Source organism: Gorilla gorilla, chromosome 5 (genome assembly GCF_029281585.2).
Source record: "Gorilla gorilla gorilla isolate KB3781 chromosome 5, NHGRI_mGorGor1-v2.1_pri, whole genome shotgun sequence".
Lineage (NCBI taxonomy): Eukaryota > Metazoa > Chordata > Mammalia > Primates > Hominidae > Gorilla > Gorilla gorilla.
The window spans coordinates 189,616,042-189,643,545 of NC_073229.2; the positions used below are offsets into that span (position 1 = coordinate 189,616,042).

The 27,504-nt window shown below is 45.5% G+C and overlaps 1 protein-coding gene and 1 long non-coding RNA gene across 9 annotated transcripts in view; one reads left to right on the forward strand and one right to left on the reverse strand.

Annotated features, from left to right (window-relative positions):
* Positions 1–13,946, reverse strand: part of C5H6orf118 (chromosome 5 C6orf118 homolog) — a 54,267-nt gene extending 40,321 nt beyond the window's left edge. For 3 of the 8 annotated variants that reach the window (XM_055390765.2, XM_055390764.2, XM_055390769.1), the window contains exons 1-6: positions 12,883–13,116; positions 9,162–9,889; positions 8,065–8,187; positions 7,143–7,202; positions 5,678–5,802; positions 1,134–1,192 (exon numbers count right to left, since the gene is read on the reverse strand). In XM_055390765.2, the coding sequence (XP_055246740.1) occupies positions 1,134–1,192; positions 5,678–5,802; positions 7,143–7,202; positions 8,065–8,187; positions 9,162–9,889; positions 12,883–13,012 (1,225 nt within the window). In that variant the 5' untranslated portion in view covers positions 13,013–13,116. Of the gene's footprint in view, positions 1–1,133; positions 1,193–5,677; positions 5,803–7,142; positions 7,203–8,064; positions 8,188–9,161; positions 9,890–12,882; positions 13,117–13,143; positions 13,515–13,877 lie in introns of those variants that run through there. The other 5 variants (XM_055390768.2, XM_055390767.2, XM_019028928.3 and 2 more) reach the window with 5 other exon arrangements.
* LOC109027284 (uncharacterized) lies at positions 13,860–17,481 on the forward strand. The gene is made up of 3 exons (XR_002006405.4): positions 13,860–14,067; positions 14,916–15,050; positions 17,047–17,481. It is a non-coding gene; the product is annotated as an uncharacterized lncRNA (long non-coding RNA).
* Positions 17,482–27,504: the final 10,023 nt, after the last annotated feature.

A 27,504-nucleotide genomic window follows, 5' to 3' on the forward strand; every position in this document is an offset into this window, starting at 1 on the left:
GTATGATTGGAGGAGCAGGCTCCTGAGATAGAAAGCTTTGGGAAAACAATAAAGCAGGAAGAGCCAGGGGCACCAGGTTTGTTCCATCGCAATGAAAGAGTGATGGGAACAGTGGGCTAGGATCAAACACGAAGAAAGATTACTAGAGTTCTGGAAAGTTAGTCACTGCATCTTATTTTTATTACTCTTTGCCATTTTTTTTATTAGTGGCTAGCAGTAAAGCCCTTAAGTTTCTGCTTTTTTGTTTTTTTGTTTTGTTTTTAAATCGTGGGCCTGTTTTAAGAGAAAGCAAGGAAACAGAAAACACCAAGCATGGGTCCTATTTCACGTCTGTGAGAGGAACTCTACAAAGAACGAACAACGTGGTGGAAGAAGGAGGGAAGCAGGTGACCTCTGAGCCCTGAGAAGGGATGGAAGGAGAAGCAGAGTCAGCCTGGGACAGAGAACAGGCGGGACAAGGGGATGCAAATCAGGCGACAAGAAACCTGTGCAAGATCCAGCAGTATTAACAGCACCCGTGCTGCTCATAGGTAGAAAAGAGGAAACAGGCAGCAGGGAGGAAAAGGCGGTAAAAGCACTCTGGCAAGGATCTTCGAGGCCAAGCTCTACTAAGAATTTAAAACAGGATAGTCCTGTGAGCATATCCTACCAGACGCTGAGAAAAAATATCTAAAAACAGAGTATGAGTGAGTGTTTAACAAACTCGGAGGGAAAATGGCATTTCATTTAACGCTGGAAAACAGTCAAGGTTAATGAGCAAGATACTTAAACTTATTTTTATCATATAATTGCATTCTAAATTGTATACATTCAAAATAATTTTAATATCTATTTTGTAAGATGTTAATATCTATTTCATAAAATATTCATAAAATGCAATTAATTCCTCATGAAATGCGTATTTTTCCTCACAAGTAATAATAAAAAGATGAAGAACAAACAGGCAGTGACCACCACGTGCCAGGCCCTGTGATCTTGGGTGATATGGGTGAATATGTTGAATTCTCGCAACAAAACTCAGAGGGAGCATCAGCATCTTCCAAGTTGACAGACAGGCAGCCAGACTGCAGCAGCTGAAATAATGAAGGTCACAGCAAAGCACCCATAAGGAAGGACACCACACAGACACCTGCCTGATCGTTCCTTTGCAGACTGCAGCAATGCCAGCTCCATCTCCAGTTCACTTCTGAGTCTACAATGTGAGGATAAACAATAGGGAAATATTAGATCCCCATTATATCTTTTTTCTTTTGTCTGTGTTACACCACAAGTCTCTTACAGTTGAGAAATTAAAATAGATCTGCTTACTTTTAACACAACAGATACTCTGAAGATATTTATTAAATGACAGCCTAAATCAGTCAAGTTAAACAAAATAATACTTTCTTACCAAGATTGCATAAGCCTTTAAAGAGTTAGTTAATTTAAAATAAATGATTTCCTGTAGAATTTATTGGTATTTTTTGTTAATGCAATTGCTAAGAAGGAAGAAGGCAAAAAAAATTTAAAAAAAATTTTTTAAAAATGTAGCATTTTACACTCAGAGGCAAACAACATGTTAAGGGCTATGGAAAGACTTTCCTGATGCTGAAATACACTGCATCTTTCCTGTATATTATTATTCTGTGCAACAGATACGATTTACAAATTTCACTATGTTTAAATTAAAAATAAAATACAAGAGGCCGGGCGTGGTGGCTCATGCCTGTAATCCCAGCACTTTGGGAGGCAGAGGCGGACGGATCACGAGGTCAGGAAATGGAGACCAACCTGGCTAACACGGTGAAACCCCATCTCCACTGAAAATACAAAAATTAGCTGGGTGTGGTGGTGGGTGCCTGTAGTCCCAGCTACTTGGGAGGCTGAGGCAGGAGAATGGCATGAACCCGGGAGGCAGAGGCTGCAGTGAGCCGAGATCATGCCACTGCACTCCAGCCTGGGAGACAGAGCCAGACTCCGTCTCTAAAAAAGAAAAAAAAAAAAAAAAAAAAAGTAAATAAATAAGTAAATAATACAAGAAACTTTAAAAAACAGAAAAAAACCTCCTTGTTTCCTCTGCTTGGTTCAGAGTAACCTACATCAACTATCTTATGTTTTATAGATTTAAAGAGAAAACAAAAAGGAGTCTAACAGGTATTACATATTTTGAGGACAACACTGTGATTTGATTTAAAATATCAACATGCAAATAATTTAAAGCCAAATGTCTACAAAGGGCCTAACAGTTTAAGAGTTTTACACATATTAGTTCTTTTCATCACAGATTAAGAGAGAAATAGGGTGGTTATTATGACCCTCAATTTTAAGAAACTGGAGCCAGGCGTGGTGACTCATGCCTGTAATCCCAGCACTTTGAATGGCCAAAGCAGGTGGATCACTTGAACCTAGGAGTTGGAGACCAGCTTGGGCAACATGGTGAAACCCCAGCTCTACTTAAAAATCATACAAAAATTAGTCAGGTGTGGTGCCTGTGGTCCCAGCTACTTGGGAGGCTGAAGTAGGAGGATCTCTTGCACCTGAGAGGTTGAAGCTGCAGTGAGCCATGATCATGCCACTACACTCCAGCCTGGGCAACAGAGCAAGACCCTCTCTCAAACAAAAAAAATTTAAGAAACTGGGGATTCAATGGATTAATAATAATGATGAAAGTCTTTTCAATATATATAGTAAGAAAGTTTTATTTCCAGAAAATTTTTACATATTATAGTTTTAAATATTACTTAGGTTTTTGTTCTATTGCTTTGTTTTTCTTCTTCAGGGACTTTAATTATACGTGAATTGGACATTATTTGCTTATGTTCTATTTCATCTACTTTTTCTGACTTTTGATTTCTGTATCTCATTTACATTCTTTTAAATATTTTTCTACTTTTTCCCAATGCCTCTTATTATGTTTCCATTCAAAACTATTCTTTCTTGGGTATTTCAGAATTTAGTCTTGACCTATGATATAATTTTGACTTTTTCAACTATTTTCTCCTCGGTTTTTATCTTGTTTTATTTCTTCTTTATTGTTGTTGATTTCTCTCCTTAGTTTTTAAATTTATGACTCAAGATTGTTTTCATGTCCTGAAATGCTCTTTGGGAACATGTAATTTAGCTTGGAGTGCTGTGCTACAGTTTTCTTCTTGTTCAACTTTATTATTATTCCTTGGTAAGGCAGGGACTTTCATCAGGTAAATCATTTGGATTCTCATTTTCTGTTCTTTTCTCATAGTAGTTTGTATAGACAAAGATTGTTTACACTTCTGCATTTTTGCGGGCTGGACTAGTGATTTGGAGTAGTATGTGAGATTGCTAATTCAAATGGATACTTTTCCATCAGTGTAGCAATTTATACTATTTTATTATTAATTTATTGTTTTTTTTTTTGGTGTTGTTTTGATTTCCTTCTATAGTCCTGGATACCTTGCTTGTTTAGAGGGGAAAAGGACAGTATGTGGAAGGGTTGTGTGCACCCTGATTTTCCTCTTTTTATAGGTTTCTAAATTTTCCTTTCTTGCTCCCTATTGCCTTCACTGGACATTTCTAAAGGATGCTGCTCCCTTTCCCTTAACCCCCTTCTCACATGTATTATTACCATTTCAAAGTTGTTTTCTCACTTCTACCCTCTCCCAAGTAACCCCACCCCACCCTACCCCACCACACCCCCACCACCACACCCCTGCCATCATAGTCAATGCTGCCATCAGCCCAGCAGGACAGTTGTGTGTCTTTCTCACTTATGTGGATTCTCTCTCTGGAAGTGGTTTTGGAACCATTTTAGGCCTCCATCTATCTCCACTGTTCTCTCTTCCATGAACTTTTCCCAAAACCTCACTTGCTCTCACAAACAAAGCTTTGCAGCAGGAACATGGCAACTGGTTCACTGCACTGAATGTTTTCTTTCCTATTTTCAGTCATTTTTAAACTTTGGATGCATTTGCAATGAATTCAGTTTTTTGTTGTTGTTGTTGTTGTTTGTTTTTTTTTGTTTGTTTGTTTTTGCCTTGGCATTCACTTTGAACAGAAGTTTAATTTTCTCACTCCAGAAGCAGGGCTCAGTCACCATTGCTTGACACAGTTTCTCGTGCTTCTCCTCCTCCCAGTGCTTCAAAATGGTCAGTTCAGATATCTGCCTTAAACAACCACCTCCCAGGGATCACCCACTATGAGACAGCTAAATACAACCTACTTTCCTCAGCCCACTGACACCCGCACCCTGTATGGGCCATGAGAATAGGCTGCAGTGACCCAGAAAGCACTCTCCATCACAGTGTGACCCCATAGAACTCGTGCCTTCTTGCCCTAAACCCACTGATCAGAATTCCCCATGGAAAACCTGCTTGGGTCCCGCTCTGGACCCAAACAAAAGACTTGGTCCATCGGTCCTCACTCTCTCTCTTGCTCCCCTACCTGCTGGTGGAGCGAGTGTGTTTCAGGCAGCTCCCCACTTCCTACCACCCCTGAGAGGTATGCTGCCTTCTTTTCTCTGGGATCTGTAAGTAACAAATCTGCTATTTAATGTGCTTTGTTCTGTGGCCTTCTCTGTGCCTCACCTGATGGACACACTTGAATGTCACCTTTTACCAGCCAGGGCTCCCCTAGAGACTGGCTATCTTGGTAGGAATAAACTAGATACACACCAGACAACAACCACGAGGGCTTCTGCCAGTATAGTCGGGTTTCTTGTGAGAGGAATATCTGGTCACAGGTCAGACACTTGGACATTAAGCCTGAAGGCCAGGATGAAGACACATCCCATGAAGGGTACCCTGAGAATATCCTCCACCAGCCCCCAAAGCTCCATCAGGGGAGGGCTAGAGTTCATAGCCACCCTTGTGAGAGAGACCTTAAGACCAAATTGGAGGCCAGGTGTGGTAGCTCATGCCTGTAATCCCAGCACTTTGGGAGGCCGAGATGGGTGGATCACTTGAGGTCAGGAGTTCAAGACCAGACTGGCCAATACAGTGAAACCCTGTCTCTACTAAAAATACAAAAATTAGCCGGGTGTGGTGGTACACACTTGTAATCCCAGCTACTCAGGAGGCTTGAACCCGGGAGATGGAAGTTGCAATGAACTGAGATCACCCCACTGCACGCCAGCCTGGGCGACAGAGCAAGTCTCCATTAAAAAAAAAAAAGAACAAATTGGAGCAACAAATACAACAGTTCTCTGTCTTCTGGTTACACTAGAAGCCAAATTTTGTTTTTTGGTTTTGTTTCTTGTTTCGTGCTCTTGAAGATATTTTGGATGTTGCGGATTTCCTTTAATCTTTTTTCAAATCATACAAAGAGTATGCCCTATCCAATTGTTATTTGACCCTGGAAAATGATACAGAGAGGTAATATTAGAAGAGCTTTGTAAGTTAAAAAACAATAGGGGCATTCATATAAGGTGTCTTAGATCTGCAGCCCTCTCGCCTATCAGTCAGTCTTCAGGGGACCACCAAAAAAGACAGGCAATTCCTTCAGAAACCTGCCCAAACTCCCCCCATGGACACACCATACTTAGCAGAATGTCTTAGTCACATAGGTGATGGCCTGTAGAAATAGCCAGATGACAGGCATGATATTAGCAAAAGTAGCATGTTTTCAGCAACGCAGAAATCAGTGTAACCGTAGGCTTGTCACATTGGTTTCAGACCTTGTTACGGAAGAATCTAAACATGGATCAGATCCATCCCTCATGCCTCACCTATCATTCTGCTCCAGGGCTGCTTTTGTGGCTGTCACGAGCATCCTCAGCTCTTCCCTGGCGAGATCCATGTCCGCCGTCTTCACCGGCCTCTGCCCCAGCGCCTTGAGTTGAGCCAGAAGAGCCTAGGCAGGACCAGGTGCACGAGGTGAGACAAGCACACAGGGAGGGCGGGAGGACTCCCTTTCTTATTTGTCACTAATGCGTTTTCAAGGTGCCCTGGGTTAACATATACATTGTAGTTAAAATAGGTAAATTGGGAGGATTTAAGGGAGGGAGGGCCGTTGGGGGAGGGATGGCCCATCAGTGAAGTTCCCGGTAAAATACCTTTTTCAGTATGTTACAAGTTTATTTTTCTAAGAAATGGAAAGATGGTAGGGAATTTCCCTGTTGGCCCGTGTGGGGGGAAGGACATACTGGATAAAGTCCTGGAGGCACATTGTCAGTGGCACCGCAATCGTTTCCTCTACGTGAATGAGAAGCCATGTGAATGTGCTTGCCATCCGCAGATGTAAAGCAGTGCTGTGCTCAAATGGGGAGCAACAGAGATCTCTGCTTCTTAGGGGATGGGTTGCCAGGGTTACAGACACAGAAAGAGGCATCCAGGGCCCTGCTGGCCTGGGAATTTTTTCATGCTCACATTTGACCGAGATAGGGACGTATGACACTTTTTGACTCAATCTCAAAACGTAAGGAACAAGGTAAATTCCCCACTGGAGGCGTTGCTCATTCTTGTGAAGACAGGCTGCTTCTGTGTTATGAAAAGGCTCAGTACAAAGAAAATGGTACTCACATCTTATTTTACATGAAGAAGCAAACTAGAACTGATCTCCTTGCAATGCCGTGATCGTTTGCTCATGTATAAAAGAAGCAACTATCTTTCCTAATTTATGAAGTAAAATTAATCTTTAAAGTGTATTGAATTCAAAATACCAAAGTTATCTTAGCTATCTTAGCTACAGTGTTAGATTTTCTTAGGTTTTATAAGTGATAAAGTTATTCCTGCAGTATATTTTCTTATTTGACCAATCACATGTTTAACCCAACCCTGGAAGGGAACACCTGGAACGCTGTCACCCGTTAAACAAAGAGATCATGGGGTTTGAGTCAGCTTACGGCACACTAGCCATCACAATGCATTCTCAGTGATTTCACCAGGATAATGGCTGGACAGCGGTTTTTGGAAATTACTGGCAGAGAACCATTTATATTCCCAATTTATACATAGATAGTTATGTCACTTGTTTGGGAGTATAAATAATGCTATGCCAATCAAAAGGAAAGTTCTTTATCAATAATGTTATTAAGGCAGTATAAAACTCATCTATAACAAAGAACATATCAGCTATTCTAAATTATGGGGCACGCATGGGGTTTCTTGGATTCAGAAAGGTTTCCACTGCTCATGAAATATGAAGCTATGGATAAGCAGGCTCTATTCAGCCTCTTTGTGATCGATCATCACCTCGTACTGTGCTGCAGGCTGGGACTCCAGGAGCGTTGCCATGTAGAGTTCATATTCATCCTGTGCAGAAACAAACAAAAAGTCCACTGGCCATGTATGAGGAGGCCACAGTGCAGGTGTTTCACGTGTATAAATAATATGGAAGTCAAGAATGTTCATTTAGATCATTTCAGAAAAATATAAAATGTTCCCACAATGCATTAAACGGTATACATGCTCACATTGATAAAATCACACCATCTTTGAAGCATATTTGAGCATTAAGTATTGATTACCTCAGAACATCATAAAATACCATACAATAAAATATAAAATATTGAGGCAATCTCTGCCTCCCAGTTCAAGCGATTCTCCTGCCTCAGCCTCTGAGTAGCTGGGATTATAGGCATGTGCCACCATGCCCAGCTAATTTTTGTATTTTTAGAAGAGATGGGGTTTCACCATGTTGGCCAGGCTGGTCTTGAACTCCTGACCTAAAGTGATCTGCCTGCATCAGCCTCTCAAAGTGCTAGGATTACAGGCATGAGCCACAGCACCCAAAAATCACTTTCATCATGAAATTGCAACAAACCTATAATTCCATAAGGATTCAAATAACATTACACATGTAAAGTTAAATTATTAATTTATTAGAATTATAATTAAGTTATACAAAATTTATAAAAGGTTATGCATAATTAGGAAGCTTTAGTGGGAAAATATGGGTTTGAGGAATGAGTTAACTGGGTGTTGATTCCACATGGCCCCTTACAATTTACGTGCCTGCAGGCAGATGACCTCGAGTCTCTGGGAGTGATGGTCCCTGTCTGTAGAAGGGGGCCTGTGATACCTAGCAGAATTTCAGTGCGGCTTGAGATCATTCTTGTACACAGAACCTCACGCAAGCTTCTCAACTGTTATGCTGAAGATGTATGTTTCTTACCTTAACTTTTTTCAAGAGATCACCAAATATCAAAGAACTGTTACAAATATCTTCAAAGACTTTTCCAAAGACGTGCAGTCTGTTGAACTGCTGGGGGCTGCACGTGCAAATTTTCTGGAGCTCCTGGAGGAAAAACAGAGTCAGCCCATTTCAGGGTGGCTTCATCTTTCTTCCAGAACCGAATTTCTCAGGAGTCAGTGAGGACACAGCTGCCATCACCCTGGCGAGTGGGCGGGGCAGCACAGGGGGCCAGTCTCGGGGGTTCTGATTCCTCCCACCAGTTGCTGAGCTTCTTTGTTTCCCTGGTCACCCAAGATGCGGGATTTTTTTTTAAAAATCTTTTCTTCTTTATTGACTCCCTTGCTCCCCGTGCTCAAGCATTCACTCTCCGCCTCCACAGTCCCCAAAGGCCCTTTCTCTCTTCCAACCCCAAGGCCTGGCTGCTTCCTGGGGGCCTATTTTCTTCTCTTTCGTGCATCGTCCCCATTTGGAGGTGACGCCTCCAGTCAGCTGTTCTCCTCTGAGTCGGCAGCCCACCGTAGATCTTCCCCTCACACCAGCACTTTCTGTACACATGTGCTGCCTGGGCATACCTCAGGGCGTGACAGTGCCCATCAGCTCTCCCTCTGCCCTCACGGTTCTTCCACCGTCAGCCAGGCAAGCCCTCTCTCAGACCCCTCTGCTGACCTACGAACATCTGATTTACTGTTGCAGCCACATGGCCTCCAATGCGTCCGCTATGGGCCTCCCCCAGCTGACCAGTTCCCAGAAGGCGCCCTCCTTCATTTCACCCAAACTGTCCCCATTGAAGGTGCTAATGCTCTCGGCACCTGGTACAGTGCTGCATCCCGCCTGGACGTATCCGGGAAGCCTCAGAGGACGAGCCTCTCAGCTCACCGTCGTGGCTGTCCCTGACCCAGAGCACTGCGCCCAGAGCGCTGCACCAAGAGCACTGCACCGAGAACACTGCCCCGAGAGCTATGCCCCGGAGCTCTGACCCGAGAGCTTTGCCCCAGAGCTGTGCCCTGAGAGCACTGCACCGAGAGCTATGCCCTGAGAGCTCTTCCCTGAGACCACCGCAGGGCTGCCCTCCTCACCTGCTGCAGCTTTCTCTCGTGGCCCGCGGCCGCCTTGCTCCCGGTGAAGTCATTCTTCAGGAGATCTTGCTTGGCGAGCACTTCCTTCTGGAAACGCAGGAACATCCTGTACCTGTCTGCGCTGGTGGCTCCGGCCAGGTAGGAGCTGACATAGTGGTGCCGGTCCCTGGTGCCTCTGGACCCGGCCTCCTGGTAGGACAGCACCTTCAAGTCGGGCAGCCGGAGTTCTTCCCTCCTGCGCCATCCAGGAGGGCCCCGTCCAGGAGGGCCTCCTTTCTTTTCTTCCTTCCCCTCTCTGACAGCCTCCACTGGAAGGAAATCCTCCTCTGAAGTGTGGGAAAGAGAGGCCTGGGGGTTCAGGTACCTGAACAGCGGGGTGTCCTGGGCCTCACTGGGGACCAGCGCCGTGTGGATGGTGAAGTGGGCCAGGGCCTCCTTCATCCTCGCCACCTTCCCTGCGGGCGGCTCTCCCACCTCAGAGGCGCGCTCCCCCTTGGGCCGGTGGGCATTGGGCCAGTGCTGTAAGATCGTCTCCGGAGGCCGGTAGAGCTTGTTGGGGTTCAGGTGTCCAGAGATGTAGAGGTAGACGTCGTCCCGGTGGTCTTTCTGAAGCCGGTTCAGAAGTTTCTTCAGATTACACAGGGTCTTCACGCCTGGCGTCTCGCAGTGCTTCAGATTACACAGGGTCTTCACGCCTGGCGTCTCGCAGTGCTTCCACTTCAGGTACACTGGTCAGAAAAGAAAAGGAGGTTCTTAGGGATCGCTTTTAGTTCCACAGCAAGTCAGCTGGTGCACTGGCTGAGAGGCATAGCCCCTGCCCAAAAGAGGGTCTACAGAGAAACAGACGAACAGAGTACATGGCCCAGCCCTTAAAAGTCAAAGACACCCGTGCCCGGTCTAGTGTGCTGCTGCAGATGAGAGGCCCCCAGGCCCCCAGGATGTGCAAGTCAACCCGAAAGCTCAGGACCCTCAAAGCCAATAAGAAAAAGACAGAATATCTTGATGTGGCAGAGTATTTCTTACAATATTAGCAAAGGCTCTGAAAGAAAAGTGTACAATCTCAATTATAATTCTTAATGATGATGCTTAAAGATGTCTTCTTTAACTCATTTCACATGCCGGGGAATTCAGAAAGGGTTTGGGGGGTATTCTCACTTAATGCTAAACTGTCTCAGCAGTCCCTGACTAAACCCCTCAATGACCAATGGCACACTCACCTCTTCCTGCAGCATCCCCACAGAGCCAACCCCCAGGGCTTTTGAACCGCAGTTGCCTCCTCTGCAACATCAGAGTCATCATCTCAATCAAAATTGTTGATTGACACCCAGATGGAACCACTTTTGGCAAAGAGGCACATGGTCTAGAAGAGACACTTCATAAATTCTACCCATTTTTGCTGCAGGTCTATAGTACAGGTAAGATGTCACTGAACACTTCAGATAGAAGAAGAGCAGCCCAGATTTGCCCCCTTCATTTGCTGTTTTCTAACCTAAGAAGGAGAGTTTCTTTCTGGGACACTGTGTACTGTGATGGCCAAAGGGCAGCAGGCCCATCCATACCCTCCTCAGAGAAACTTCCTCTGTCCGTTGAGAAGCAAACCATCCTTCCCTGAGTCAACCGAGGCGGCTGAATACTGGAGCCAATATTTTCAGCAGAGGGATGCTAGAGAATTGCCGCTGTTGATCAGCTTAGTCCTTCAGAGCAACCACTTAAGAAATGATTAACAGAACAAATTCTCCAAGACAACAATCATTGTAATTCGTCAAAGGCATGAACACTTAAAGCTCTAAAAGGCACCTTGTACCAACTCTATGGGAGATGGAAGAAGGAGGCGACTTCATTGCTGTTGTGTTATCCTTTGTTTATTTTATTTCCAAGAAGGATTTGAAGCCACCAGCAAGTCAATCAACACAATCATTTTCCCACTTCAAATGCTTTTTCTTTTGATTGTAGTAAGAGCTGCTCCAGACAGAAGTTTCCACTTCTGTCTGCCACGTTCTTGTAATATATGCCATGAATCCCCATCGTGGCAATAAATATTTTAATCATTTTCCCATCTGAAAACATTGTGTGTGTGTGTGTGTGTGTGTGTGTATCCTGCCTCTCTGCCTGAGAGAGAAAACAAACAAACAAAAAAAAAGTTTTAAGAATTTATTGGAAATTATGACTCTTTTACAAATGATTTGAAAACAAATTTGCTGTCAGTAAAACCAAACCAAGTTTTGAATGTGTATTGAATAGGAACATGTAGTAATAGGTCTTAGGCTACATTTGGATTAATACATATTGCCAAAATTTAGTATTAAACATTTTTAAACAGAGGTTTTTTATTTGTTTGTTTCTTTGGAAATGTATCCATCCCCCCCACCCCCCCACCCCACCAACCCCAGAATAGAACAATAGGTCTTTAATGTCAAAATTATTACAACTCAGGCTGGGTGCAGTGACTCACGCCTGTAATCTCAGCACTTTGGGAGGCCGAGGTGGGTGGATCACTTGCGATCAGGAGTTTGAGACCAGTCTGGCCAACCTGGCGAAACCTCGTCTCTACAAAAAATACAGAAATTAGACAGGCATGGTGGCGGGTACCTGTAATTACAGATACTCAGAGGCTGAGGCACCAGAATCGCTTGAACCTGGGAGGTGGAGGTTGCAGTGAGTCGAGATAGCACCATTGCACTCCAGCCTGGACGACAGAGTGAGACTCTGCCTCAAAAAAAAACAAAAAAATTTTTTTAATCACTGTCCCATGTTGTCAGATCTCTGGGAAACTGAGAATCCCATGGAAATTCTCCTTGGTCTCGTTCTAGAACATTCATATTCCCTCTGCATTTCTGCCCTCTGCCTTCTCTGCTCCTACCCTAAAGTCAGTGCACATCCTAAGAAATGTACTTCTGGAAAGACTTCCAAGAACAGAGCAGCAGGCCCAGACCCACAGGCTCTCTGCTGGAGGAGAGCGGGAGCCTCAGGACAGGCCTGGCCAGTGGGGGTCTGTCCTCGAGTCCTGGGCTCCCCTCACAGAACTTGTTGCAGAACTCACAAAGAGCGTCCATCACTCCCGTGTGTCCATCCTCCCAGCCGGAGAATCTTTTCAGACTCCACTGAGATTGCAATCTGGCCTTTCCTGAACCCACGGATAAACATCTGTTGCCCCACGCTGCACTGTGTGCTTCAGGGGTGGGATGAATGTGAGCCCCCAGGAACCTGGAAATCCCACAGGGAGTGAGATGCAGACCCAGGGCCAGAGGGGACCCGAGCCCAAGGGAGAAGCACATGCCTCACATGGACTCTGTCTCAGGGTGAAATGTGGAAGCAGAATGATGGGACCCAGAGCTGGCCACCCTGACGCCAGGTCAGGGAAAGGGGACTTTACCAGCTTAATTCAGGTGATGGGCCTTAAAATAAAGTGATTAGTCTGGATGGTCAGGGCTCTAATCTAATCACGTGAGCCCCTAAAAGCAGAGAAGTTTCTCTGGCAAGAGTCAGAAGGGAGAGGTGGAAGAAAGGGGGTCAGGGAAGTTGCAAGGAAAGGAAGCTTCCAGACTCGCTGGATCCCAGGTGGAAGCCACAGGCCAGACAGAAGGCGACTTCCTAGGGCCAGGGCCCCTGCTGACAACCCACAATTCCCCCACCACAAGCGACAGGGTCATGCCAACAAGTCCACTGGGCCGGGAAGGGGTTCTTCCCCAGATCCCCTAGAAAGCAGCAAAACTGACCTTACCCTCGAGTCCAGCCTGGTGACAGCCTGAAGCTCTTTGTATACAAAGAAGAGAAAAGACAACTCCCCAAGGACTGAAAGACCCCTTTTTAAAATGACTCCCACTGTCTATTCCACAGCGGGTGTGCGGCATGCTGATTCAATCCCCACAACAGCCCAGGAGGTAGGCGCCGTCCCATCCTCCTTTACAGGAGGGGAAACTGAGGTTCAGGTGGTCAGATGGTCAGCTGCCTCCAAGACCACGCTCTCAACCTGCCCACTCACCTGTACATGAAGAGCACTAAATGCATTCTGACATCACACAATAAAATTTCTTTTAAATCATTTTCTTGTTGAGACTGCTTTGCTCAGTCTAAGAAGTTTTCTCTCTGCCCAAACTTCGTCTGAATCAGTCGGTAGTCCTGTTTCAGTCCCAGCCCATGGCGGGTGGTGGGAAAAAGCGAAGGCTTCGAAGTCAAAAGACCTGAGCTTACCTCCCCACAGACTCCCATGCGTAAAATCACATTAATAGCACCAGCCTTCAGGGCCACGGAGACAAAATAAAGGACTTCTGACTTGATGAATGTGGACGCGCTGAGCTTTGTGGTCATTTATAGGAGCGCGGAAAGGCAGCGTGCCAGGGAATGCTCTGAAGTGCGGCTTTTTAAAATCACGCTCTGAACAGCCTGCAACCTGCCGCTTCGTCCCTCCTCCTCCTCCTCTTCAGGCTTCCAGAGACTCCAACACACGGCGCGTCCGTCCGCGCAGGTCCACACTCGCTGGCACCCACGCCCACATGGCGCGCACCCCCCACCTCTGTGCTTTGCGCGCTGGTTTCAGATTCTCGGAGGAGGCAGCACAACCCCAATCCAGTCCTCAGCCCTAGTGACCCTGGAGCCGGCGTGCAGCCACCAGAAAAAGATTTTCACATTTCAAATCAGTCTTCAGAAGCCCATCCCTCCACAACTGAACATCAAGCAAATCTCACAAGCCAGCAAGAGCCGCTCCAGGCCACTTACATTCAGGCTCCCGCTCCTCCGCCATCGCTTCCTTCCCTCCAGCTGCCTGGGCTGGGCTGTCGCCGTGGAAACCACAAACATTCTAAGCCCTCCTTGGCTTCCTTCACTGCTGAGCAACCAGGCACAGCCCCTGCTGCGGAACCTCCCCCCAACTCCTCCCCTCTTCTGTGCCTTCTGAAACAGAGTATTGGTGATTGCTTGCTTGTTTTACTTTTTTTTTTTTTTTTGGTTAATAATTTTTTTAATTTTAATACAGCCGGTGCTCTTTGTCTGGGTTCCACATCCACAGATTCAACCAAGCACAGATTTAAAATATTTGGAAAAAAGTTTTAAATTAAAAATAACAATACAGCAATAAAAATACAAATAAAACTATAGTATAAGAATTACTTAGATAGCATTTACGTTGTCTTAAGTATTACAAGTAATCTAGAGATGATGTAAGGCATATGGAAGGATGCGTATAGGTTATATGGAAATACTACATCATTTTATATAAGGGACTATAGCATCTTTGGGTCTGAGCATCCGTGGTGGTCCTGGAACCAGTCCCATCCCCCATACAATACTGTAAATAAAACATTTGTTTTAAAGGTACATCAGCATTATGAAATAAGTGAAACGCTTTCCGTGATCTGAAAAATATCAAAGTATCCTCGCATTCCCTAATTCCTCTCCAAAGCCCAGGGGGCAAAAGATAACTGGTCTTCAGGCATCTGCTATAGAAATGTGCAGGTTGGACAGTGCGTAACCCACCCAACTGCACCTGGAGATCCAGCACAGAGTAGGTGCCAGTCACGAAGTGATCATTTAGTCACTTTTTATTATTATCTATGTATTTTCTAGTGGGGAATTGAGATGCTGTGGGGTAATTTGCCCAAGGTCAGTTAGCAGACAGTGGAGTTTACAGATGTGTAAGTGCGCACCTATATGACTGCAAAGTCCATCCTCTCTCCTCAGGCGATCCCATGTGCCAAGGGAGGGAAAAGCTAAAACCTCTATCTTTGAAAACTGTAATTCAGTTTATATGTCTTGCAGCCAGAAAGAGAGTACTGGAAGGGCGATTCTGCTGGTTCTTAGAAGTAACTTTGACACCAACCCTCACTACTTACAGCTCTGAAATTAGAGAGACGGTGATGTAGGCATTACTGGTTGTGAGGATGGAATTACACGGTACTGTGAATGAGGGGGGCACAGAGTGTTTTTTGTTTCTTTGTTTCTGTTGATGCTGCCTATTACTTCAAACTGCACCATTTTGTAATCCCAGCCCCATTTTGCAGACCCTGGTCAAAGTGAAATATTCCACGGGGGTCGGACCACGAGAAATGTCCTGCCCAACCACCTGACTTTCTTATTATCCCCTGCCCGGCAAAGCCCCAGCTGAAGGAACATCCTCGTCATATCCTCTGCTGGGCAAAGATCCAAGGAACATTCTATCACATGCCCCCCAAAACAGGAACATTCTATCACATGCCTCCCAAAACACGAACATTCTATCACATCCCCCCAAAACAGGAGCGTTCTATCACATGCCCCCCAAAACAGGAACATTCTATCACATCCCCCCAAAAACAGGGCCAAACCACCTTGTCATGGAACATCTTATCAACATCTTCTGGGAAGCAGGCTATACCCCCTAGTCCCCTCCCGCCCAGGCCTATAATTGCCCCAGCCTGTAAGTGGCGGTCAGCACTGGCATTAACCTGGTCCCCCATCTCTGCAGGTCTTAGGCTGGACATAGAACCCGAATCGCTGGAGAGCTGCCAATTCTCTCTCTTTAACCCTTGCCTTCCCTTCCAAACATAACACTGGACAGATAACTTGAAACGTGAACATTCTGGAAACCAAGAAGCTGCCAGGACCCTCACCTGCTCAGGTGGCTTCATCACCAGGTGCATTGGAATTCCACCTGTGAAAAAGTTACCGGAGTGTTTACTGCTTGTCTCTCTGGAATGTGCATGGTAGTTAGGCATCTTAACTATGACAGAAAGGTCGACATGAAGATGCCCAAGCTGCGTAAGGATGTCTAGGTATGGGCACCGGAGAGGAAATGCTGTGTGCCCCTGGCCTGCAGTTCGTTATCAAGTAGGCTCACATGGGCAGCGGAGAGGAAACACTGTGTGCCCCTCACCTGCAGCTCGTTATGAAATAGGCTCACATGGGCAGCAGGCCAGGTTTTTAGATAATCAACAATTAGAGACGAGGAGATGAGCCGCTATGCTCAGAAATCCTTAGTAAACTAGTCAATCTCATAACTTCTAAAATAGTCCATCGCTTCCACACTGCGCAGTCAGGCAGAGAGGTGACAAGAGGTGTTCTCCACTTTTCTTTCACAGATGGGCAGGAGGGACAAAGGGCCCCTCTGCCGGCCTTGGGAGGGATCGTGACGAGGGGTGCATTCCACCACGAGAGCTGCTCAGTTCTGGGGTTCAGCCTGTGCTACCCTCACTCCTGCTCCCTAGCGCAGACATTATGTGGATTGCAGAGTATTGGTTTTTTTTTTTTTTTTTTTTTTTTTTTTGAGACGGAGTCTCACTCTGTCGCCCAGGCTGGAGTGCAGTGGCGCGATCTCGGCTCACTGCAAGCTCCGCCTCCTGGGTTCACGCAGAGTATTGGTTTTGATCAAAAGAAAATACTTTGTTTTTAGGGCCTCAGTTTCTCCCGAGTCATCCCTTATGGCAGAACACAAATGCAGTTAAATTAATTCATCCACCCCTTACTTATATGCTATCAAGATCAGAAAGTCAATGATCAAATCAATATCAGGCCTTAAAAGCCCACTTGTGGCTCTCCTATTGCTAAATATTTCATCAAAGCATTTGAGGCAGAAACATACTTAACGACAACATTATCAGCGTAATGAATTGATGTGCCAGAAACACACTGGATCTTCCTTGAGGCCAGACTTCTGTGTAGAAATGGCCAAGAACTACTCAGCAGGCAAATTGCGACTGCACATATTTCAGTGACTGTGGCTGCTGTTTTGCTTATCCACTCCAGATAGCGCTTGAACACATCCTAAGACACTTGGCCACTGAATGCAACCCAAGGGTGAGGCCATTCTACCATCCCAACTAATCCACGCATCCACCCGTCCTTTCATCCTACCCCTCATTCCAGAAAAAAATTAAAAATTAAAAATCTTTGTCTACTATTGTTTCTTTGCTAGGACTGCAGAAATGCACAATGAATCCCCTACTTTAAAAATGCTCGGTGAAGAGGAGACCACTGGGGAGTAAAATGCAGTGTGATGTGAGCAGCAGTGGAGATGGGCGTGGACCGGCAGAGGAAGGAGTGAAGGATTCTCATCTCATGGGCTGCGGAGGCTTCCAGAAATACCACCTGTTCCAGTTGTGCAGGATGGGCGAGCGGGAGTTCCTTGTCAATCATGGGGGAGGGTCGGGGAGCATCAGTCAGAAGAACTGATGGGTTCCAAAAGGGAAGAGGTCACAAATAAGTGATTCCAGTTACTGCTTTTCAGCTATTAGAATCTGCTGTGCAAAAACGAACCGACTTGCAATAACTTAAAACATCTTTGTGCTTCCTAAGCTCTGGAGAAACTGAATAATGCTTTTAAGAAATTTTAGGTAGAATGCAAAGCAAATGCTGGCCTGGCAGGAGGATGTGGGGTTGGGGGTGGGATGAGAATTCTTGGATGGGGCAGGGGCAGAGTCCGGAGGGAGTTTCAGTTTGGTCCTGAAGATGGCTGAAGAGTCATCAAGAGTCACTGAAAAATGTTTTACAGAGTGGGGTATCATCACTTCTTTCTAGAGAAATGACTGTTGCTATACTTCATAGAGAATGAAGGGAACAGGGCTAAGAGCCAAGAATGACATCTCCAGTTCTAGGCACATTAAGCAATGGTGGCTGGCAGTGACACTCCAAATTCTCCACCCTCCTCTTGATGTGTCAGGGAAAAGCCTCTCACCCATCCAAGGCCAAAGTGCTTTGCTCGTGGGTTCTCTTGCCCTCTTGCTTTTTCAAGGGCCCCGGTTCATTGGTCTGTTTTTCCATCTGTCTCTCTTTTCCTCTCCTCTCCTCTCCTCTCTCTCACTCTCGCCATCTCTCTTGCATCATTCATCTTTGCTTTTCTATAGGAACATTTCTATCAGAAAACTAACATGTTCATTTTTCTCATCTCAAAAACACATATAAACAAGACCTTTGCATTGACTCTACACCTCTCTAAGGTAGGTATTCCATACAACAGATCCAGGTCAGAGTCTGTCACAGGGAAGCTGTTGGCCAGCCTGACAAGGAGGAGGAAACACGAAGCTCTCGGTCCACCTGCATTCTCTGTGAGGGAGCCTCCTATGGCACTGTTATCTGTGGCACAGGTGGGCTATTTCCACTTATCCCAAAGCTTCTCCTGTGGAGCCTGGATTTTGCCCTAAAAGTAATTTTCTGCAATATAGCTTCATTTTTGGGTGGTATTTGAGGGCAAAATAACTATAAGACTCTGGAAGTTTGAAAAATCGATGAAGAAATGGTGCAGTCAGAACGCACCTCTTGAAGGGCTCCCTAACATCCCTTCCCCACTCCCCACCTCCCCAGCAAGTCTCTTTCCTCCTTTGGAAAGTAAAACAAACTTCATTCAATGACATTTGTGCATAAAAACTGCATTTCTTTATCTTCAAACTGTTGTTTATCACTCATCTACACCTGTTTCCAAAAGCTCCATTATTTTTTCAACTGTGAAAATGATTTGGGCATCTTGGGTCAAGACAGGAGACATCATGATTCCCCCATTAAGTGAGAGGTATGTGGGTCATGAAAATCCCCCCAGCACACCCCATACCCTCTGGCCACTCCCTTCAGAGACCGCCCATCTGACCAGCTGCTTATACGACTTCCCACAGGCAGCCTGTGTAGACAAGAAAATTCACTCACACCATCTCTCCGTCCTCTCTCTTCCACCATGACAGTGGGCCACTCCCACTTCCTCCACCTTGCTTTTTTCTCTTGGAAATCATTCCGTACTAGTGCATAAAGAGCACCTGACTTTTTACGTGGCTGGGCAGTGTTCCATTGTATGGCTCTACTGTGATTTATTCCAGCCACAGACCACTGATGGACATATAGGCTCTTTCCATTCTTCTGCTATTAAATCCCACTGCTGGTCCTCCAGTCACTTCCTGTGTGTGTGAATCTGTAGGTAAACACAGAACTTGAGCACCTGGGGTGGAGTCGCCAAGTTTGTGCCCATGGGATGTTGAGAAAGAGCATCAAATTGTTCTCAGAAGGGTTATTACAGTTTGCTCAGTCCCAGCAGTAATGAGAGTGCCTGCTTCTCCACCTCTTCATTACCAGATGGCATTTTCAAACACAATGTCACCACACTGTCTGATCTTTGTCAATACAAGGTTGCCAACAAGATGTCAAGAGAGAAGGAAAATCTACAATGAAACTGTGAAGGAAAAAAAAAAACCCTAAGGTGTTATAAAAGTACATTGTAACTGCAGTGGTGAGTCTTAAACTATTTTACATAAGATGACCAAGGAAGGCCTCTATTTGTTTCTTGTGGCTGCCATTATAAATAACCATAGACTTAGCAGCTTGAAAGGAACATGAATTTACTTTCTCACATTGCTGGAAGTCCAAAGTCTGAAATGGCTCTCACTGGCTAAAATCCAGGTGTGGGCAGTGGGCAGGGCTGCTTCCTCCTGGAGGCTACTGGGGAGAGTCCCCTTCCTTGCCTTTTTCGGCATCTAGAGGCCACCTGGTTCCTGGCTTCTGGGCCCTTCCTCCATCTGCAAAGCCGGCGAGGCTGGGAGAGTCTTTCTCACATCCCAGACACCCTCCTGCCTCTCTGTTCTCCCCTTTTTTTTTGCGATGGAGTCTCACTCTGTCGCCCAGGCTGGAGTACAGTGGCACCATCTTGGCTTGCTGCAACCTCCGCCTCCCAGGTTCAAGCAGTTCTCCTGCCTCAGGCTCCCAAGTAGCTGGGATTACAGGCACCCACCAGCATACCTGGCTAATTTTTGTATTTTTAATAGAGACAGGGTTTCGCCATGTTGGCCAGGCTGGTCTCGAACTCCTGACCTTGGGGGATCCGCCCACCTCAGCCTCCCAAAGTGCTGGGATTACAGGCGTGAACCACCGTACTTGGCCTGTTCTCTATAAAAGGAGCCCTGTGATGGCACTGCTCCAGCCCAGATAGTGCAGGCTTGTCTTCCTATTTTAAGCCCAGCTGATCAGCAGCCCTGATCCCCCCTGCAGCCCCATATCTTCTCTGCCCAGTGACCTCACATCTTCACCAGTTCTGGGGATTAGAGTGTGGCGCCCTTTGACTGCAGCCTTCCAGAGGAGGTGACAAAGAGCCAGAGGAAGAGAATTCTTGGCATCAAGCTAGAGAATGTGGTGCAGACCTGACCCCCCTTTTCCAAAACTCCTGTGTGGCCTGACACTGGAGGTAGAGCATTGGCTAGGGATGGGGGAGATGGTTCAAATCGTTGTCTGTCTTTTGTTGTTTGTGTTTCATTGGTCTGATTTGTTTATGATTAGAGAGATTTGAGGGATCCCATGTTGAGGGAATGGGGCCAGTGGAGTGAAAAATGTTGAAAGTCTGGGAAATAGGCGACATTTGATTTCATGACTTGGTATGTGTCTAAAAGGTGTGTCTGGGCTCGGTGCGTTGGCTCACGCCTGTAATCCCAGTATTTTGGGAGGCCAAGGCAGGCGGATCACTTGAACTCAGGAGTTCAAAACCAGTCAGGGCAACATGGCAAAACCCCTACCAAAAGTACAAAAAAATTAGCCAGGTGTGGTGGTGTGTGCTTGTGGTTCCAAACTACTTGGGAGGCTAAGGCAGGAAGATTGCTTGAGCCTGGTAGGTGGAGATTGCAGTGAGCCGAGATCACACCACTTCACTCCAGCCTGGGTGACAGAGCAAGACCTTGTCTCAATAAATAAATAAATAAATACATATATACATACATAAATACATACATATACAAGTAAATTTAAAACTGAAGAAATAGATAAAAGGTGTGTGTGACCTGCTCCAAGGGAATCTTGCCATAGACAAGGGGGAAAGAAATTCACTGTTGCTGGGGAAGGCAAAAGCAAACCAGAGGTGGAGTAGTCCAATTCCCCAGATGCTTTCTGTCATCCTGATGTTAATGTAGTTCTTAGGAAAGCACACCTAAAAGCGAGGCCCGTGTGGCTCCCGGGGGATGATGTCCAGGCACTGCATGTGGGGCACATGGCCCTCTCCAGCCTGGCTTTGCAGAAACCAGAGGCCCTAATATTATGCCCTTTGAATTTCCGCAGGGAGTGGAATTGACCGAGTGCAAACGCAGGGTGACCTCTGCGAGCTTGCAGCGCAAACGCGGGAACCCCAGCATGGTCTGGCCGCAGAGTCTGTCTGATTTTCCAATCAAACCCGCATCTGTGGGGAAACAAGACATGATTCCTACCAACTGTTTTTCAAAATATTTGGAGTTGCTGATTATTTACTGTTTCTGGTCCTTGTTTCATATTGCTGATATATTCATTGGTAACAAATGGTTGCTCACATTTCTAAAAATGAAATAATGGGAGGCCTAGTGGTTCCTGAATACAAGGGCTAGAAATGGATGAATGGCGCCTCCCCGGGAGCTGTCCGCTCCTTCCCACTTCCACAAGCGTTTCCATGGAGGCTGAGGGTTGTTCCCCGCCCTTGAGAGTGGAGACCTTCCCCTTCCAGGGTAGATGGGTGGCCAAGGCTTGTCTTTCCCCCAGGGATTTTCCCAGCAGTACGGCAGACAGAAGGATTTTCTGTGTGTAGAACCCAGAGTGGGGGAACATCGCTACTTAGTTAAAAAAAAGCCTGAAGTAGTCCAAATAAGAACAAACATGGTAGACTTTTTAAATTCTTAAGGTTAGGAAATGTGAGCTGTCAGGGGGAAGACCTGAAGTCCTGGTTACTGGCCACCCTCTGGGCTGGCGGGGGAGGGATGGCCTCTGGGAGACTTTGGGCGCTTCCTTGATGTGTCTGTGCCCTTTGCTCCCTTCTCTATGCAGCACCGCAACCCAGAGTAGCCTCCACTGGCCGCCCTGCACTGTGCTGAGAAGAGTGCCACTCAGCACCTGGAGGGTTCGCGTCAATTCTTTCCTTCTAGAATTCCCCACATTTGTCTACACAAGCCTCCTCCCCACCCCACCCCCGCTCCTCAGAGGCACAGAACTGATCGCAAGCATGCCTGGAGACACGCTAACCTTTATTCTCTCCACCCTCTTCCCCTAAATACAATGGCACCGACATTGGGTGTTTTGGGGGAGGGGGCGGCACAGGATAATTTAAAGCCATTGTAATTTTCGCTTTGTCCACTCTGGGCTTCCCTTGTCATTCCCGAATCCCAGAGGGGTTTATGACACAGGCAGAAAGCAGGCATTCGGAACGATTCTCCTTTCTTGTTCTTGGTGTTTGTTTTGGGAGCCGAATGTCATCGACTATATTGAAGGATTTTCTCGGAGGGAAAAGGAGACACAGCGGCCTTTGAGAAGGGGAGGAGGGGAGGGGAGTCCAGCCTGGAAAGAGGACACCAGCGTGGACGGTGGACAGGGACTCCTGCCCCAGCGATGGTGCTGCGCTGGCCTGCCCTCCACGGGGGAATCTGTCATCAGGACCCAGGCCAGGAGCAGCTTCTCAGGAATGCAGAGAGGCCTTCCTTGAACGCTTGGAACAAACCTGAGGGTCTCCTTGGACGTCCTTGGAGATGAGTGGGATAAACATTCCCACCACCTATAGCAAAAACGGAGCCATCAGACTTGAGATCTGCAAATGAATTGAACATTTTTCCTCCGCCTGGACTGTAGAGTATGGCAGATGCCCAGTACAAGCCACATGTACTCTTCTTCCAGATAAGAGCGGCAGAGTGAGCGACCGTATGCCTGCCACCTAGGTGACAAAATTAATACTCCGACTTCCTTATCTGTCTCTCCGTCCACATTTTGTGCTGAAATCTTTGAGTTGGTCGTAAAGTTATGAGTCTTTACCCCTAGATAATTCAGCACTCAGCAGGTCTGCTAAAGTAAAGACATTCTCTTTCTAAACCACAGACCATGGTTACTGAAGAAACCAAGTCATGACTTCTGTCTGCAGACACCTAGCAAATATTCACAGTTCCCACTTTCCACAAAATTTCTTCTATAGCTGGGTTTTCAAATAAGAATCCATATATTTGGTTATTACCCCCTTTATTTATTTTTATTTTTTTTATTATACTTTAAGTTCTGGGGTACATGTGCAGAACGTGCAAGTTTGTGACATAGGTATACATGTGCCATGATGGTTTGCTGCACCCATCAACCATTGGCTCTCTGACTCTTAGGTCTTTGGACTCGGATTAGAACTTCTCCCAGCAGTTTTCCTGGGGCTCCAGTTATAGATGGCAGATCATGAGACTCCTCAGCCTCTGTGACTGTGTGAGCCAATTCTTTATAACAAATCTCACTCTCTCTCTCTCTCCAGAGATCACAGACAATATATATAGAGAGGGAGAGAGAATAAGAGAAAGCTAATACACCTGGTTAGATCCAAATGGACCACGAAGGTTGATATGGTTTGGCTGTGTCCCCAGCCAAATCTCATCTTGAATTGTAACTCCCACAGTTCCCACACATTGTGGGAGGAACCCGTGGGAGGTGATTGAATTATGGGGGCAGGTCTTTCCTGTGCTGTTCTTGTGATAGTGAATGAGTCTCACAAGATCTGATGGTTTTAAAAACAGGAGTTCCCTGGAAAAGCTCTCTCTTTGCCTGCTGCCTTCCATGTAAGACGTGACTTGCTCCTCCTTGCATTCTGCCATGATTGTGAGGCCTCCTCAGGCATGTGGAACTGTGAGTCCATTAAACCTTTTCCTGTATAAATTACTCAGTCTTGGGTATGTCTTTATTAGCAACGTGAAAACAGACTAATGCAAAGTTAATAGGCTGTTGAATCATTGGATAAGTGTAGCACTTTTCTTCTGAAGGAAAAGCAACTCTTACAAAAAAAAATGAGCAATTCCTTTACCGAGGAAAAATTAGCCACTGATAATACATGAATAATAGCACCTTGTTGTGACTCAATACTGTAATGCATGTACTTACATATTAACTCCACAGTAAATTCTGTGTCATTCCCATTGCATAGTCACCAGTCACCAGCTTCACGTTAAAAAAATCACTAAGCTACTAGAACCAAGAATGGGAGAGGCAGAATTGGCTACACCTGTATAGCAAATATAGAATTCACTGGTCTCGAATGCAAGTGTAAAAAAAAAATTACTTTCCTAGAACTGTATTTAATTTGCCTTGAATTCCTAATTTCTCTAATTTGCTTTGAATTCCTAATTTATCTAATGCAAGAAACTTAATTCAGCCACCATGTTCAGGTAAATTCTCTAAACTCACTGCTTCTTGAATTCATTTAGGTTTTTAAATCATTTAAAAGCCTTTTCCCACATTCTTCTCCCACCTGAGTTTTGGGTGTGAGTTCGAGGAGGTTGGAGGTTGAATGTGGACTCTGAAGCAGGAGTAAGTAAGGACCCTTGCTCTGCTGTGCTGCCCACATGACTGCCATTGTAAGGCCCTCGCTGGCTCTGGCCTCTGCCATCTGTCCTCACTGATGTACTCTGCGTCAGCCTATGCTTATCTGAGCCAGTGTTCACTGAGGCAGTGTGACCCCGTTGGACCTCAAACCCATGGCATTGGGGCCATGAAGAACTGGACCCCATGTCATAACCATGAGTTGGTTCCCTTTGGGGTCACTGCCTGCACAGAGCTGTCAGACTTGGTGCACCTGGTCAACTCTGCTCTTGGTCATTTCTGTCCCCTGCCATGTTGGACTGTTCATGATGTTTGGGATGTACCACAGGCTCTGAGCTCTAGGACAAAAGCAGGCACAAGGACCCTCTGCGTTAGTCTGTGCACCTGCTCTGGGGGTTTTCTGCCCTGCCTTTCTATCCCCAAGGTTCCCACCTTGGTTGAGAGCAGGGCTGGGCCTGTTTTTGGAGACAGCCTGTTGTGAATTGCCTTCTTTCTCACATTCCTTCCTTCCTCAGTTCAGGCAACCCTCAGTCCTGGGGGCTCCTGAAAACATCTTGTTTAAGCCAGATTGTTAGCCTGTAAACACGAAAACTTCTCCCAATACTTCATCTACTGTGAATTTCCAATTTATATTTTGAGAAGGAAAAGCGGAATGCTATTTGTTTCTTTCTCTTAGACTTCCTACTCTTGCACTCATCCAGGCAAGGAGTGAAGAGGAGCATTGTTCATGAGGAACTCGATGCTTTGGGACGAGGATCCTGATGGATAACTTGAAAGTTTTATGTGCCTTACTTTAGCCAGATGCAACCTTTACAAACAGGCACTGAAGCAAGGAGCATTTCAGGACATCATAGAGCTTACAGATGGAGTCTCAGAGCCTCGGTGGGCTCAGGTACATACCCCTACATCCTCATTTACCAGCTACTGAACCACTCTGCGTTTCATTTTTCTGATTTTTAAAAGAGGGGCCCTATTACACATAAGTCATAGAATTGTTGTGAGATTGAGTTCGAATGAGTAGGACTCAAGAGTGCCTGCAAATAGTTAAGTGCTCAATAGATGTTAACCTCTATTATTTCCGCCTGGGCGGGGTGCACATCACAGCCCCATTTCATCATGCAGGGGGGTCAAGGGAGCACATTCAGGGGGCACATCACTGACCGGCAGAAACAGGCTCTCCAGTAGAGGAGATTCTCAAATTTATGTTTTCAAGAATGAATTGACCAAACAGAAATCAGAGTGAAGTCACTCCAGTAGAGAGAATTGTATGTGACATTCTCTAAAGGACATGGGATGCTCAAGGAATGGTGTGACTTACCCAGGACTGAGCCACAGGCCATGGGAGGTAGGAGGTCACCTGAGTGCCAGCTGAGGCACTTCAGCAACATGTTATTCTGTAGTAAGGAAGGGCCCAGTAGCAGGCTGCTGGCACTTTTCTCAGGGGAGAATGTCAAGAATACTGCAGGTGCCTTAGCCAACTTATATTTTAAAGCAATTAAAAAAGATGAGGTTCAGCATGAGGAGGCATGATAGCCTTCTTCAATTAACTGGAAGATTGTCAGGTGCAAAGGAAGTGGACTTCTCTGTGTGACTACAAGCTCAGAACTAGCATGTTGGAATAAAAATCATAAAGCAACAGGTTTCAGCTCAACTTTGGATAGAACTTCCTGGCAACTACAGCTGTCAACCAGTGGTCTGGTTTGCCTCACGGTAGAATGTTTTCCAACTCAGGAGTGGTTTGTTGAAGGAGCATCTACCAGAAATGGCAAGTAAGGGATTTTGCATTGGCTGATGGGAGATTGTACCCATGACCTCTGAGTCCAATCCCTAACATTCCTGATTTCACAGGCATAATCCAGTTATGCAGGAGACTTAGGAAACAGGGTGGTCTGATATTTTGCTTTTTTTGATAATGCAAAGTAAAGCAGGTAAACATTTTCTTAACGTATATGAATATGTTTGTGTACCTTAGTCATTCTGTATGTTAAAATGTTTGAATCTGTTTTCTTTTTAATGACCACTTACCATGCTGTAAGGTCATCCTTTTGAGCAGGAGTTCTAATTAGTGACATAGACATCAAAAAAGCTAGACATTATCTGAATATATACAACTACCAGCTAAGAATTTGGAAGTTGATATTTCAAATAAATTCCTGATTTTATTTTCTAATCACTATCCTTTGCTCTTCACTGTCGAGGAAACGTCTAGATCTGCCGTGGGAGGCATCTTTTTATTTCTGATAGTGGGCGAAGGGTGTGGAGAGAAAAAAGCTGTAGACATGCAGGGGCATGCTTCTGTTTGGTTTCTGTCTCATCAAGCTTCGTTTCCTCTTATAAGAATGGAATCAATTGCGGGTTTTTGAAATTAAAAATTGTAATTAAATATCTGAGATCTTCAGGTCTTTAAATGTGTGCTTTCTCTTCCACACTGCAGTAACTACGATCATGAAAGTAGTACTTACAGAAAGGCACAAGTGCACAGGAATCCATGGCTAAGTGACTTTGTCTTTGGCAAGATGAAGGTGTGAGGGTCAACCCTACAGAAACATGACATCCTGTCCTCTGCTTCTAATCTCTTCTCCTTCCATTCTTTCCTTCCACACACTAAGTGCCTAATAAATGCTGGTTGAATAAATGTTTGTTTGGTAAGTGTTGTTTTTGAGGATTCTTCCTGCGTTAGGAAATATATGTGATGGAGAAGTTTTACTCTCAACACTGTTGCATTACAGTTGATGGAAAAATCAAAGGCATGCACAGTTAAGATGAGGATTCAAATTCAGATCAGCTTTACAGAGTGCCAATCTGCAACTTGAATAACTAAATAACTTTATGGATATATTAGCTCATGAAATTTATTTTTAGCACAGGAAATGAATATTTCACAGGAAATGAATATTTAACAAAAATCCTGTCTACCATTATGTATAGTGCTACGCATCTGGAGGGCATTCCATTAGTAAGAGTTTGACATTGGAGAAGAATTCCTTTTCCTTCTAATTCACAAGGCTGTGGACACTCATATGTTTAAGCCTCTCACATTAAGCTCTAATATGTTTAAGGTTAGAGAGGATCAGGGATAAAATTTAACTTTTTGGTCTTACATATTTATCATTTG